General features: G+C 41.4%; 1 protein-coding gene across 3 annotated transcripts in view; it reads left to right on the top strand.

Annotated features, from left to right (window-relative positions):
• The first annotated feature begins 6411 nt into the window (after positions 1 to 6411).
• The window catches only part of LOC127579253 (ABC-type oligopeptide transporter ABCB9-like), a 39857-nt gene continuing 29872 nt past the window's right edge, over positions 6412 to 16396 (top strand). For 2 of the 3 annotated variants that reach the window (XM_052031903.1, XM_052031901.1), the window contains exons 1-3: positions 6412 to 6434; positions 13116 to 13808; positions 15367 to 15475. In XM_052031903.1, the coding sequence (XP_051887863.1) occupies positions 13193 to 13808; positions 15367 to 15475 (725 nt within the window). In that variant the 5' untranslated portion in view covers positions 6412 to 6434; positions 13116 to 13192. Of the gene's footprint in view, positions 6435 to 7063; positions 7194 to 13115; positions 13809 to 15366; positions 15476 to 16396 lie in introns of those variants that run through there. The other variant, XM_052031902.1, reaches the window with a different exon arrangement.

Here is a 16396-nt window from a genome sequence, read left to right as displayed (position 1 = left end):
TAGGAGAGATAAGTACGAGAGGACATGGCCTTAGGGTGAAAGGGGAAAGGTTTGGGGGAACATTAGGGGGAACTTCTTCACTCAGAGAGTGGTGGGAGTGTGGAACAGACTGCCATCTGATGTAGTAAATGCGGGCTCACTCTTAAGTTTTAAGAATAACTTGTATAGATACATGGATGGGAGAGGTCTGGAGGGTTATGGACTGGGTGCAGGTCAATGGGACTAATGGAATAAAGTTTTGGCACAGACTAGAAGGGCCAAATGGCCTGTTTTCTGTGCTGTAGTGTTGTATGGTTCTATGGACTTGGCCTCCACAGTCCTCTGTTGCAATGAATTCCACAAATTCACCACCCTCTGGCTGAAGAAATTCCTCCTCATCTCAGTTTTAAAGGGATGTCCCTTTATTATGAGGCTGTGCCCTCAAATCCCAGACTCTCCCACTGATGGAAACATCCTCTCCATGTCCACTCTATCCAGGCCTTTCAGTATTTGGTAAGTTTCAATGAGATCCCCCTCATCCTTCTGAACTCCAGTGAGTACAGGCCCAGAAACATCAAATGTTCCTCATATGTTAAGCCTTTCATTCCCAGGATCATTCTTGTGAACTACCTCTGGACCCTCTCCAGGGCCAGCACATCTTTCCTTAGATGTGGGTCTCAAATTTGCTCACAAATTCCTAATGTGGTCTGACTAATGCCTTATGAAACCTCAGCAGTACATTCTAGTCCTCTTGAAATGAATGCTAACATTGCATTTGAACTCAACCTGCAAGTTAACCTTCAGGGAATTCCTAGCTAGGACTCCCTAGTCCCTTTGCACCTCTGATTTCTGAATTTTCTCCCTATTTATAAAATAGCCTAACCTTTAATCTTCCTACCAAAGTGCAGAACCCCACACTTCCCTACGCTGTATTCCATCTGCCACTTCTTTGCCTACTCTCCCAACCAGTCCAAGTACTTCTGCAGACTCCCTGCCTCTGCAACACCATCTGTTCCTCCACCTATCCTGGTTCAATCCTGACCTCTGGTGCTTTCTGTGTGGAGTTTGCAAGTTCTCCCTGTAACTGTGTGGGTTTCCCCCGGGTGCTCCGGTTTCATCCCACACCCCAAAGATGTGTGGGTTGGTAGGTTCATGGCTGCTGTAAAATTGCCCCTAGTGTGTAAGTGAGTGTAAGATCTGGGGGGAGTTGATGAGAATGTGGGGAGAATAAAGGTGGGATTAGTGGGGGATTTGTGTAAATGATGGAAGGTTGGTGTCGACTCGGTGAGTCGAAGGGCATGTTTCCTTGCTGTGTCTCTCAACAAAGGCCAGTAGGCTTATTACTGACACTAAAGGGCATGCATTTAAGGTGAGAGGGGGTAAGTGCAGAACAGATGTTCAGAACATTCCGGGCATTCACCACTCTCTTTACTGAGAGTGGTGGATGCCTGGGATGCGTTGCCTGATAGGGTGGTGGAGGCACGTTCACCGGGGACTTTTAAGAGGAGCTTGGATGGGCACATGAATGAGAGGGAAATGGAGGGACATGGGCATTCTGTAGGTAGGAGGGAATAGCTATATCGGCACAACATTGTGGGCCGAAGGGCCTGTTCTGTGCTGTACTGTTCTATGTTCTATGTTATGTTCTTAACTTAGGAAACTAAAGGGACTGAATGTGAAGTCAAGTGTACTGGTCACGTCCGGTGAGCAAGAAGGGGTATGGGGCGGGGCTGAGTGGGACCGTGTATAACCAGGAGAAATTAAAAATGGTATTACTTTTAAGGAAAAGGCTTATAAAATGACCAGAATAGCAATAAGCCCAAGGACTGGGAGTGTTTTAGAATTCAGCAAAGAATAAATAAAAATTGATAAGAAAGGGAAAATAGAATGTGAGCATAAGTTGGCAATGAACATAAACACAGAGAATCTATGTGTAAGAAGGAGGGCAAATCCCTCACAGAGATGGGGAAATTTATAATAGAAAATGAGGACATGTTGGAGGAATTAAACAAGTGCTCTTGTATCTGTAGTGGACCAGGATTCTGCAGAACCAAGGTCCAGTGCAAACACGAATGTGTCGATAGAGCTGAATATGGATGGATCTGCACTTGGGTCTCAGAGATCAGACTGTGTCTCTGTAACCCTGGGGGGTGCTGAGCTCCAGGTTTGGTCTGTCGGGGGCGTCTAGGCTGCTCCTCCTGATTCCCATGTGCTTCTTCCCAATGATGTCATCCGCTGCTTCCTTTTAAGGAGCTGTGGCTGTCAAGGGGAACCCTGGCCCTCAGGCCCTGCTGGGTTTATGTGAAAATAACAACCCTGTATCAGTCTCAAACCGGATGTGATCTCCCTTTCACATATGACAGTAACCCTCCAGCAAGCATGGAGAGTGGCCAGCAGAAGGGTGATCTTGCGGGACTGCAAGGGTGGCGAGTGAGGGAGAGCTGGGCAAACCTAACCCACAGGTCGTATGTTCCCTGCCACCACTTCGCACACAGTCCCCTCATCAGTACCTGACCATATTGTCAGCCCAGGCTGCCATGGCATCAGCAGCCTGTGGAAACAAACTCAGTTGCTGCCACTGATCCATATCTAAGGTGGCAGTTTCACTGTTTAACACATTGCCTACAGAGGTGGCAGATAAGCTGAAAATGACATTTTCTTTCTACGTTACTGCATTTTCCTTCAAATGAAACTCTAAGAGGAAGTTGCTACAGTATTATTTGTGAAATTTGCTGTTATTGTTAACACCTGCTTGGTAAGTTTTCAGAGAATGTCTTGGTAGTTCCTCTACTAGAAAATGAGTATGTTCAAGTGGGAATTAACATTTTGTGATCCGAGTATAAACTTGAGACATGACACTTAGATCTCATAGTCTGGGCCACAGCGGACATGTGATCCATTGAACAGTTGGCTGGTGCTCATGAAAGAAAAGGTGCAATGTAAAGCTCCAAAACCTTAACAAGAGCAGCTTCAGGTTTTAGCATGGCATAAGGTTAAACAGGTTCCAATTTTTTTCAAATCCTTTACTTTGTGGACGTTTGCTAGTTTGTTGTTTGGGGAGAGATTAGCAGACTGGGCTGTCTAGTCTTTAGCTTTGAAGAATGAGAAGTGATCTCACTGAAGTGTACAAAATTCTTTTGGGGCTTGTCAGGATAGATGATGGTATAATGTTTCCTTTGCTGGGGTGTCTAGATCCAAGAGTCACAGTATTAAAATAAGAGCAAAGTATTCACAGCAGAGACAATAAGCAATTTCTTCACCCAGGAGTTGGCGAATCTTTGGAAGTCTCGATCCAAAATGACTGCGGAGGCTCCATTGCTGAATATATTCAGGACAGGGATTGGTCATGTCAAGGCAATCAATGACTATGGGGTTCATGCAGCAAAGTGGCACTGAGATAAAAAATCAGCCAATTTTATTGAAAAATGAAGTGGGGATAAAGGGCCAAGTAGCCTTCAGTTACTCCTGCTTCTTTGTATGTGTTTTGGCAGTGCACAAGTTTACATTAACAAATTCTGTGGGTCACTGACCAGGATTTGGTTGAATGTCTTTCCTTGGAAAGGCCTGGATTGCATCCGAGTAGATGGTGCCCAGATCGGCGGTCATTGGTAGTGTGGAAGGAAGACCATTGAAGGATACAGTAAAGTATATTGGACTGATCATTTGGGCAGGAATGTGGAAATGGGATTAAATCCAGAGAAGAGTGAGAAACTACATGTAAAGAAGAAGGGGCAAGGAATTACTTTTTTATTTATTCACTCACGGTACATGGACATTACTATCAACGCCAGCATTTATTGTCCATCCCTAATTGGCTCTGAACTGAGGAGACAATTGAGATTCAAACACACAATAACTAGTGGGATAATGAGCAGTGCAGAGGATGAGAGGGATCCTGTGTTTATTAGCCACTGTCCCCAGAGGACAGTGTCATAGAATCCCAAGACACAGAAACGGGTCCTTCACCCACCTCATCCACACTGACCGTGACGCCTATCTACGCTAATCCCACCTGCCCACATCAGACTCGTGTCCCTCCACTCCTTTCTGATCCAAGTAGCTGTCCAAAAGCCTTTTAAATGTTGTAATTGTATCTACCTCCACCACCTCCTCCACCAGCTCATTCCAGATATTCACCACCCTGTGTGAAAACTTACCGCTAAGATCACCCGTAAATTTCTCCCTTCTCGCCTTAAAACTGTGCCCTCTAGTTGTAGACCCTTCAGTCTTGGAAAAAAACTCTGACTATCTAACCTTATCTATGCTCTTCATAATTTTATAAACCTGTATAAGGTCACCCCTTAGTCTCCTCCATTACAGTGAGAACAAACCCAGCCTGTCCAATCTCGCCTTATAACCACAGCCCTCTGTTCCAGGCAACATCCTGGTGAATCTCCCCTGTACTCTCTCCATTGCTACCACATCCTTCCCGTACTGTGACGACCAGAACTGTACACAATACTTTGCACAGTCTGACCAATGTTTTGTACAACTGCAAAATGACCACCCAACTCTTATGCTCAATGCCTCAACCTCTGAAGACCAGCATACCAAATGCATCCTTCACTACCCTGTCCACCTGTGTTGCCACAGGGAGCAATGGACTTGCATCCTCAAGTCTTCCTGAACATCAATGCTCCTAAGGTCCTGTCATGTACTCCATTTGTCCTGCAAGCAGTTAACTTCCCAAAGTGCACTACCTCACATCTGTTTGGATTGAACTCTGCTAGTGCACCACCCAACTTTCCAACTGATCTATGTCCTGGTGTATCCTTAAACAACAGTCTTTGCTATCTGCGACCTCACCAATTTCTGTGTCATCGGTAAACTGATTAATCAGACCACCTACATTCTCATCCAAGTATATTGATGACAAATAACTAAGGCCCCAGCACTGATCCCTGCAGTACGTCACTGGTTACAGATTTCCAGTCAGAGACACACCCATCTACCACTACCCTCTGCCTCCCATCATCAAGACAATTTTGGATTCAGTTTGCAACGCACCTTAGATCCCTTAAGCCTTAACCTTCTGGACCAGCCTACCATTTTAAAATGCCAGCCAATTATTTTAAAATGGATACAAGTGGTCCACAAGTTAAAGTCCTAAATTGGTGCAGGCCAATTTTGATGGCATTTGATGGCAGGTAAAGGGATGTCTGGCAAGTGGGAGGCTTTTAAAAGAGATAGGGAGGGTTCCTGTTAGAGCTCCCTCTGATCCTGCACCCCTTCAGAACATTACCTTTTATATTGCCTCTCCTCATTCTCCCCACCAAAATGCACCACCTCAGTCCTCCACATTAAACATCATCTTCCAAGCATATGTTCCTCCACTAGCCTGGTTATATCCTGCTGCAATTTATCACTATCTTCTTTGCAGTTTATGATTTTGCCAAGTTTTGTCACCTGAAAACTTAGACATCTTGGCTTGCATGCCGAGCCTTAGTCATTAATATACAGTAGATCAATGGCCCCAACACAGATCACTGAAGACACCACTAGAAGTTCACTGGGACTTCTTCCTGTTCCAGACTGAACACTCACACAAAGAGCAATTGTGATGTACCAATTTTAAATTGTACATCTGTGATTATTCATTTTTGTTAACCCAAGATATTGACATGGATATAGAACAAATAAAATTTGATTATGATCAAACTATTCCATTGAACAGCAGAGCAGGCTTCCTCCTGGACTGCTCTGTTCTAGGTTCCCTCATTTGAAATCCACTGAGCCTTTGGGCTTTGTTTCTTTTTCATTTTCTTCACCTATCAGAATCTAATTTGTCTAAAATTTCCATCTGTTTTGAGTGTTTTCTCCACTCCATCCTCAAAATTTTCTCTTCAATACAGGGAAGACTATCCATTATGCCCTCAGCGGATACCTAGAAACATTTCATTGGGGAGATTTATTGTCCTGGAATCATTTGCTATTTCTCATGATGAAGCATTTCCTTTGTCATCTGATGTGAATAAATTTAGAGGAATACGACATTTAAATCATGGAGAAAAGTACATTTAAATATTCTCTGAAGGAATCAAAGGGGTTGAATCCCCACTGTTAATTAAAAGAAAAAATGTGCAGAAGGTTTGGAATTATGGTTGAAAGTTTATCAGTGTTAACGTGGAAATTTATTCAGATAAGATGGAAATAAAGATTTCCTTTCAGGGGATGAAAAGAGCAGTCGTTCATGGGAAGCTCCGCTGATTCCCTTCAATGTGAAAGTCATTTTCAGCAAGCAGATACCACTATTTCCTTCATTTTGAACTTAATGAAGGAGATTGTTCAGATTTGCATAATGTTCAGTTTCTTTCAAAATGACCAAGAAACCCTCCCCTCCCTGGCTCCTCCCAGAGGTAGATCTGAAAATCACCAGTACTTAAGGAGGTCTTTCTTGCCTTTACACAAAACTCTTAGTTTGGGATCAGCCTGGTGGATTTCAGCAGTGAGCGGAGGTGAGTGCTGGCTAGTTAGATTTAGCTAGTTCTTTCTATGACATCTACATTTCCTCTTTTGATGCAATTGTTGTTTCTTAAGGACAGTTTTTACAGATTTTATAACTCCAGAGTAAAGCTGCCAAGAATGACAGTGTTGTAAAATAATTTTTGGATTTTGAATTAGAAATGTTAACTTGGATGTGTTAAATACTCTCAAAACCACAACATAATTTAGTGTGAGCACAGTGCAAGAACTGATGGATTTATTTCAACCAATAGTTCTGTAAATTTATTTTTTTTTACAAAGATAGAATAAAAATGTTAAAGAAAGGCCTGTATTTCTATTGTGCCTTTCACAAGCACAGGATGAATGAAAACACTTTATAGCAAATGAGGTACTTTCAAATGTCACTCTTTACAGTACAAAAAGTACCACAGGCAACCTGGACACAGCAAGTTCACACAAAATCCATTGTAATAAAAAGGAGATAATCTGTGTTTAGTAATGTTGATAAGGGTAACTATTGACCAGAACATTCCAGATAATAGCCCTAATCCAATCCGAAGTAGTGAGATCTTTACTTCCTCTGAAAGAGCAGACCAGATCTCACTGTTTACCCTTCATTTGCTACATTAAACAAACTGAAGACAACACCATCTATACCAAGATGAATGACTAAACTTCCTGCTCCGTACAAACTGAGTTTGAATCTGGGTAATAGTTTTCAACAATTAAGATGCTGCCAGGAAGTTGTTTTTGATTTCAAATATCTAAAGGTAGGGAATCATTTTCTCCTGATGTTATTGAACTTTGCTTGTACTCTGGGCCTTCAAGCATGGGATGCCTACTTCTCTCTGGCACCTCCAAGGCTTTGCCTGTTTTTGCTTTAGATCCGAGCAATGTTAGATCTGCACAAGTAATCAGTCACTCTTGTTGGCTTCTCATTTCTTCTGCCAGAAAGTGCTCACCTGTAAATTCCCAGTAATGCACCACCATGATTGGAATAAGATTGTAAATTATTATTTTGTAATGAAATAAGTTGGAGCACCAGAAATTTGTCAAATTACTGTATCAAAGGGAATGCAAGTGGGAAGGAAATTAAATAAAATACTGACTGAAAACTTCAACAACTCCCTAAGATTTGAGACAACAGATTTGGGGAATGAAGGTGGATGATAAGCTCAAATTCTGGAGCAAAAGCATCTGTTAGGAAGGAATAGAATAAATGTTTGTTTCCCAATTATTGCATCCCAATTTTATCAGCATCAACAAGGACTTTCAGTCAAAAGTTTATGCAATGAAAACTATTTATGTACATTGTAAATTCTAGAAGGATTGCTAAAGAATGACCTTATTAAGAATCCCTTTTAATAACCATTTGCTGAATTGAATATTCATGTTTATGTTGGACCTCCTTTATAAATGGAATGAATATTGGACGTTATAAAAGCCTTGCAGTGTGTTGCTTATACATTGTATGTGTAGTGCAACTGTAAGGTAAGGAAGAACCTTAACATTTAGCAGTTTGCATTTCATGAATGTGGAATTGTGTGTATGAATTAAGAACAGGAGTAGGTCACTTGCCTGTAGAACTCTGCAATCCTACATACATCTGGTGACCTTTCACCCCTTGTTTATTGGGAATTTATCTACCTCTGCTTTAAAAATATTCAAAGCCTCTGCTTCCACCTTCCTTTGGAGAAGAGCTCCAAAGACTCCCAACCCTCTATAAGGAAAAAAAATTACCTCATCTCTGGGCAGTGAGATTCCTGTGATGTTACAAATGAAATCAAGAATTATTTGGAGTATCAAAAGTACTTTTTGAGTTTGATTTCTTGTCATTACAGTACACATACAATGTATAAGCAACACACTGCAAGACTTTTATAACATCCAATATTCATTCCATTTATAAAGGAGGTCCAGCATCAGATTAAATCTGTGAATTGCTAAATAAAACTGAGTTTGAATCTGGGTATACGAAACAAGGTAGATGAGCTTATAGCGCAGTTAGAAATTGGCAGGTATGATGTTGTGGGCATCACAGAGTCATGGCTGAAAGAAGGTCAGAGCTGGGAGCTAAACATCCGAGGATACACATCCTGTTGAAAAGACAGGCAGCTGGGCAGAGGGGGTGGGGTGGCTCTGTTGGTAAAAAATGAAATCAAATCCTTAGCAAGAAGTGACATTGCATCAGAAGATGTAGAATCTGTGTGGGTAGAGTTAATGAAGTGCAAGGGTAAGAAGACCCTGATGGGAGTTATGTACAGGCCTCCGAATAGTAGCCAGGATGTTGGGTACAAATTACAACAGGAGATAGAAAAGGCACGTAAGAAAGGCAATGTTACGGTGGCCATGGGGGACTGAGAGGGAGAAACTAAAATCAAATGTATCGGTATTACAGCTTGCATTCTCAGAGGTATGAGAGAGGAGCTGGCCAAAGTTGATTGGAAGGGGACCCTGGCAGGGATGACAGTGGAATAGATACGGCAGGAGTTTCTGGGAGTAGTTCGGAAGACGCAGGATCAGTTCCTCTCAAAGAAGAAGCAGCGTTCTAAAGGGAGGATGAGGCAACCATGGCTGATAAGGGAAGTCAAAGACAGCATAAAAGCAAAAGAGAAGGCCTACAATATTGCAAATATTAGTGGGAAGCTAGAGGATTGGGAAGCTCTTAAAAGCCAACAGAAGGCAACTAAAAACAATAAGAGAAAAGATGAAATATGAAGATAAGCTTGGCAATAATATAAAAGAGGATACCAGAAGTTTTTTTCAGATATATAGAGAGTAAAAGAAAGGCAAGAATGGACATTGGACTGCTGGAAAATGTATTCTGTTATATAAGTATTTTGCATCAGTCTTCACTGTGGAAAATACCAGTAACGTGCTAGAAATTCAAGAGTGTCAGGAGGCAGAAGGTCTGAAGGTGAAGAAGTCACCTAGCCCAGATGGACTACACCCCAAGGTTCTGAGAGAGGTAGCTGAAGAGATTGTGGAGGCATTAGTAGTGATCTTTCAAGAATCACTAGAGCCAGGAATGGTTCCAGAAGGGAAGGAGGCAAAAGACAGGAAATTATAGGCCAGTTAGCCTGACTTCAGTGGTTGGTAAGATGTTAGTCCATCATTAAGGATAAGGTTTCAGGGTACTCGGAAGCACTGATAAAATAGGCCGAAGTCAGCATGGTTTCCTTAAGGGGAAATCTTGCCTGACAAATCTGTTGGAATTCTTTGAGGAAGTAACAGGAAGGATAGACAAAGGAGAGTCAGTGAATGTTGTTTATTTGAATTTTCAGAAGGCCTTTGACAAGGGTCCGCACATGAGGCTGCTAAAAAAGATCAGAGCCCATGGTATTACAGGAAAGGTACTAGCATGGATAGAAGATTGGCTGACTAGCAGAAGGCAAAGAGTGGGAATAAAGGGGGCCTTTTCTGGTTGGCTGCCGGTGACTAGTGGTGTTCCGCAGGGGTCGCTGTTGGGTCCGTTACTTTTCACGTTATATGTTAATGACCTGAATGACAGAATTGATGGTTTTGTGGCCAAGTTTGCAGATAATACAAAGGTAGGTGGAGGGACAGGGAGTGTTGAGGAAGCAGGGAGTCTGCAGAAGGACTTGGACAGGTTGGGAGAATGGACAAAGAAGTGGCAGATGGAATACAGCGTAGGGAAGTGTAGGGTCATGCAGTTTGGTAGAAGGAATAAAGGCATAGACTATTTCCTAAACTGGAAACAAATTCAGAAATCAGAGGTGCAAAGGGACTTGGGAGTCCTAGTGCAGGATTCCCTAACTTGCAGGTTGAGTCGGTAGTAAGGAAGGCAAATGCAATGTTAGCATTCATTTCCAGAGGACTAGAATATAAAAGCAAGGATGTAATGCTGAGGCTTTATAAGGCATTGGTCAGACCACATTTGGAGTATTGTGAGCAGTTTTGGGCCCCATATCTAAGGAAGGATGTGCTGGCATTGGAGAGGGTCCAGAGGAGGTTTACGAGAATGATTCTGGGTAAGAAAGGGTTAACGTATGAGGAGCGTTTGATGGCTCTGGGCTTGTACTCGCTGGAGTTTAGAAGGATGAGGGATTTCATTGAAACCTACTGAATATTGAAAGGCCTGGATGGAGTGGACGTGGAGAGGATGTTTCCAGTAGTGGGAGAGTCTAGGACCAGAGGGCACAGCCTCAGAATAGAAGGACGTCCCTTTAGAACAGAGATGAGGAGGAATTTCTTCAGCCAGAGGGTGGTGAATCTGTGGAATTCATTGCCACAGACGGCTGTGGAGGCCAAGTCATTGGGTATATTTAAAGCGGAGGTTGATAGGTTCTTGATTAGTAAGGGCATCAAAGGTTACGGGGAGAAGGCAGGAGAGTGGGATTGAGAGGGAAAAATAAATCAGCCGTGATCGAATGGCAGAGCAGACTTGATGGGCCGGATGGCCTAATTCTGCTCCTATGTCTTCTGGTCTCATGGAAAATAAATACAACATGTGCACTGGTTTTGAACGAACGTTTTTAAATCCCACACAAATGCAGTTCAATACAAAAAAAGTGACAAAATCTTTGAGGAATCAGTAATACACCGATATCTAATTCATCAAAATGTTGCAAAATGTACAATTTAACCAATATTAAATAAAGTGCTTATTGTGAATGCACATATCAGTGTAAAAACATAGAAAAGACACATAAAACCTCACAGGAAAATTGAGGAACTACAAATGTACAGTGAATCGGGATCTAAGAGAAAAAAGCATTAGTGAAAAAATTAGAATTGGGGAAATTAAGTGAGACCGAAGCCAGTAATTCCCCAGGTCCTGATGAGCTACATCCTGGGGGTCTGAAGGGGGGTAGCTGTGGAAATAGTGGATGTGCTGGGGGTCATCTTCCAAAATTCCATATATTTTAGAGCAAGGGAAAAGTAATAGGCACTTGGGAGATATTTTAAGTTAATAAAGAAAAGCCGACACAGTTTCATTAAAGGTATTGTCCAGGCTCAGTGTCCTTGAACCAACCATGTTCAGCTGCTTTTGAATGAGTTTTCTTCTCTCACAAGGTTAGAAGTGGGATGTTCACCCTTGATTGCACAATGTTCAATTTTATTTGCAACTCTGCAACAAATGAATCAGTCCATGCCTGCATGCAGCAAGACCAAGATAATACTCAGGCATTGTTGATAAGTGGCAAGTGACATTTGTGCCAGGCAGTGGCCATCTCCAACAAGAGAGAATCTAACTACCTCTTCTTAACAGGTTTACTGACTTTTCTATTCCCGAGCCTCCCACCACCAATGGTTTACCAGAAACTCAACTGGACCAGCCACATGAATACTGTAGCTACAAAAGCAGGTCAAAGGCTGAGAAGGCTGTGAAGTCTGATATCCAAAGTCTTTCCACCATTTACAAGAAGTGTGAGGCTCTAACAATACTTAAGGAATCTGAGACCATCTGGGAAAAGCAACTGCTTGAATGGAATCTCATGCCCTACCCTAAACAACAATCCCCTTCACCAGCAATGCACAGTGGCCCATCTACAAATTGCAACTTAAGGTTACCTTGTTCCACCTTCCCAACTACAATTCCCAACCTGTGAGCTCCACCACCTAAAAGGATAAGGGCAGCAGGTAGAGAGGAACACCCCCTCCTTCAGGTTCCCCATGTCACATATTGCACCTTCGTCTTGATTGGGTCTAAATTGTGCAACTCCCTATTCAATAGCACTCAAGAAGGCAGCTCACTGCCACTCCACTATCCATGTAAAGACATGGTTGTATATTTCCAATCTGGATGATGGGTGATTTGGGGAACATGCAGATGGTGGTGTTCCCCTGCACATGCTGGCTCTGCCTACATTCCAAAAAATGAATAAATAAAACTTAATTGACATCTGTTAGGATTCTTGAAAACAAAACAAGTGGAACACTGGAAGAATGCAGTGGATCAGGAGCACCTACAGAAGCAAAGGGTATATGTTGATGTTTTGTGTCGAGACCCTGCCTCCGGACTGGGAGGGAAGAGGAAAGCTATATACTGGCAATCTTTCCTCTTCCCTCTCACTGCCGAAATGTCAACATACACTTCTTTCCTCCACAGTTGCCACTTGACCCAGTGAGTTCTTGCAGCGTTTTGTTTGCTGTTCTTTGTTAGGATCTTGCCGCACACCATATGACTGCAGTTCCCTAAAGATATAACAGCAATCACACCACAAAAGATATTTCATCAACTGCCTTAAGTGTCAGCAACTGTCCCACTGAAAGACATGATATTAATGCACGATTTTTCCTTGATCTATAGGAATATCAGCATTGATAACCTAGGCACTTTGATAAACCAAGTAAACCTGTAAATGCAATAGAGCACAAGATAGGTGCACACGGGAGACTCAAACTCAACAATTAAGAGGAATCTGTCTCTGACTGAATTGATTTCTACTGGCATTTTTGGGAGTTTGGAATATAAGAAACTCACCAATTGAATGTTAACTGTTCAATTCTGTAAATAAGGCATCTGTTCTTTGTTGTGCTTTCATTTATTCTCAAGTCCTATGCAATACGAAGGAGCTCTAATTCACTTTGAATATTTTAATATTCAGAAGTAAAACTAATATTCCATTTACCCAAAGATAGTTGTTTTTTCAAAATTGTTTTACAAGTGAATTGAAAATGGAGGGATATCTTCAAACTAATTTTAATCTCCTGCTTTTGCTTCACAGTAATGAACATTGACATCCTGCTTTTCAAGTTCTGAAATATCACTAATTACAACTGCGAAGGTTGTGACAAAGAAGAAATGGTGAAATTATGGCAACAACACATAATCAACTTTATTTTCATCTCATTGGACGAGCTAATATCATCAATTTTATACACCCATGGCTATGTTACAAATCAGTTCCAGTCTGACATAAAGGAATTTGATATTTCAAGTTCTTTTATTGACCTGTGGGCACTATGTTTCTTTAGGTTTTGTCTGATTTTCGGGACCTCAATTGGAATTTCAATGAACAGAATTGATGGGCCAAAGAGACTAAAATCTGCAGAAAAATGCCTAAGTTTGGTCTGCCTAATGATGCCTTCATACGCAATAATAAAAATGTTGCTTTACTCTGAAACTGAGATCTTCCCAGATGATCCGTGGTTTTGGGGCCTCTTTGTATGGACTTTCATATCCTCATTAGTCACCTACCAAAGAGTATGTCAACTTTCAGGTGTAAAAACATCAGATTTAGAACTTGGGCATTTTGAAGACCTGGAGAGTTTAATGAACACTGCTTGCAATCAAGACACAGGGAACACCAAGCAAAGTTCAAATATGCTGAATAGTGCATGGAAGCTAACAATATACTCAAAAAGAAATGCAAATTTATTGGTTGGTGGAATTGTCCTTATTTTGATAAGTACTACAGGTATGTAACATATCAAAAGTACTTTGTAAGCTTTGTGGATGACATTAGGTCATGAAACATGCCATAAAAATGCCTCCTTTTTTAACTTCCTCTGTTAACTTAAAAAAAATCATCTTTTAACTTTCTCAGTTCTCCATCTCACCTCTAACACAGATGGTTACAAGTTGCAGAACTGCAATGATGAACAGAGACCTTGGCATTTAAGTCCATAGTTCTCTTAAAATGACATCACAGGTGGCTGGGTGGTAAGGAAGGCATATGGCAGTCTTGTCTTCACAGGTCAGGGCATAGAATGTAAAGGCTGGGACCTTATGTTACAACTTAGAAAGCTTGGAGTACTGTGTGCAGTTCTGGTCACTACACTATAGGAAGGCTGCAGTTGTGCTGGAGAGAGTGCAGATGATGTTGCCTGGATTGGAGGACTTTAAAATGGGGAGAGATTGGAAAGGCTGGGCTTGTTTTCCCTGGAGCAAAGGAGGCCAAGGGGTGAACTGTTGCGGTATATAAAATTATGAATGGCATAGATAGGGTTGATCCCCCATCCTGTCCCCCCTCCCCCATACCCCATCACAGCACCTATGTTATAAGTGGCAAAGTCACGGCCTTGACTTTGCTTTTTGACAACTTCCTCCCTTATCACTCAGATTTGCAGAACTCATGCCTGTAATCCTGGGAAGGGTTAGATAGATCTTAGAGCAGGATAAAATATCGGCACAACATTATGGGCCAAAGGGCCTGTACTGTGCTGCAGTGTTCTATGTTCTATGTTTTTTTGTTGTGCCAGTGCTGTGAAGTTGCAAAGCACCATCCCAACTCTTATATCAAGAGGTTAGTTTCCCAGTGGGACCATGGCACCCACAAAGGTCCACAAACTTGATCAATTTAATATTATTTTCAATTTCATGGCATTGTTTCATTTTTGAGTTTTTCAAGTGAATACTGGTCCAATTTCTCTGCCATTGCATTGAAGCTTTCCATAAATTTAAAAGCCTTTTAAGTTTAAAAAAAAACTCCAATAATCTGCTTTCTGATTCTTCAGAAATCCAGATGGTTTGTTATCTGGCTGACTGACTGCTGATTCCAGTGCCCTCTTTAACATCCTGACTGGGTGCTGATTCCAGTGCCCTCTTTAACATCCTGACTGGGTGCTGATTCCAGTGCCCCCTTTAACATCCTGACTGGGTGCTGATTCCTGTGCTGCCTTTAACATCCTGACTGGGTGCTGATTCCTGTGCTGCCTTTAACATCCTGACTGGGTGCTGATTCCTGCGCTGCCTTTAACACCCAGACTGGGTGCTGACTCTTGCGTTCCCTTTAACATCTGGCTGACTGGGTGCTGATTCCTGCATTTCCTTTAACATCTAGCTGACTTTCTCTAATTATATGAGATGGAGCTCTGATTTAGGACTACCCTGGAAATGTATTACATAAACAAAGGAGGAATGTTGCTTAAAGTTGCACAGTTATTTGAATATAGTCCTTTCTGACCTTATTGTATATTTGTAATGCAAAAAGTATTTCTTAATTTCAGATGAAATTTATCTTTTTTTTAATCTAGGAGAGGTCATTGTTCCTTTTTTACTGGGCAAAGTATTGGATTCTCTATCTCAGGACTCCACGCTTGTCAATGTATATATAATCATAATGGCATTATTATCTCTTCTAGGGTAAGAATTTGCCAGCAACAGTTTTTCTTCTGGATAATAAATGTATATCTTTATTGTATCAGCTTTGTCTCTATGTTACTCTTAGTCAGAATGTTGTAGATTCAAGTCTAACTCCAGAGATCTAGCATTGTAGTACAGGCTGACTCTAGTACCGAAGGAATGCTGTGTAGTCAGGAGTTCTGCCTTCAGATAGATGTTAATTTGAGGCCTATTTGCCTTCTATGAGGAACATAAAAGTTCCGTTGACACTGTTTTAAAGACAATCAAGGGCATTATCCATAGTGTTATGGCTGATATTTATTCTTCCATTTAAAATTAGAGAAACAGTTTGTCTGACCATTATCTCACGTGTGTTACTGGGATCTTGCTTTGCTCATACTGGTTACTGCATTTCCTTCATAACTGAATACATTTCATTAACTACTTGACAGTCTATAATGTGCCTTGGGAAGACCACTACTTGTGAAAGGTGCCATATAAATACAAGTTCATTTTTATATTTCAGTGAACATAAGGATTGCATTCACACACAATGATATTCTTGCATTGTCTGCTCTTGAACCACTTACTTGTACTTGGCAAAGTGCTAGTGAAATGAATAATTAACATAATGGCCCAAGTACTTGCCCTTGTAACTATGTAAACACCCTCTCTAGATTAGTGCTGCTTGAAATATTTAAACTAAATGTCAAACAGTACAAATTATGTTTTATTTTACAAGTAATATATTCTAAGAAATTCATTTGTGGGGAAAATAATTGATTTTGGCAGTCTAGTTTCTGTAATTACAATTTGCCCTTGTGATTTATTTGAATGAAAAATATAGTAGTCAATTGGAAAAGATACATTTCAAAAAGTTATTGCACGGGGATAGTTGCCTGAAGGAATGGAGAGAGAAAATTCATCTTGTTAACTCACTGT

The sequence above is a fragment of the Pristis pectinata genome, chromosome 17, assembly GCF_009764475.1.
Source record: "Pristis pectinata isolate sPriPec2 chromosome 17, sPriPec2.1.pri, whole genome shotgun sequence".
In the NCBI taxonomy this organism is placed as follows: Eukaryota; Metazoa; Chordata; class Chondrichthyes; order Rhinopristiformes; family Pristidae; genus Pristis; species Pristis pectinata.
The sequence above is the reverse complement of the archived record's forward strand: the minus strand, read 5'-3'. Positions and strand labels throughout refer to the sequence as shown.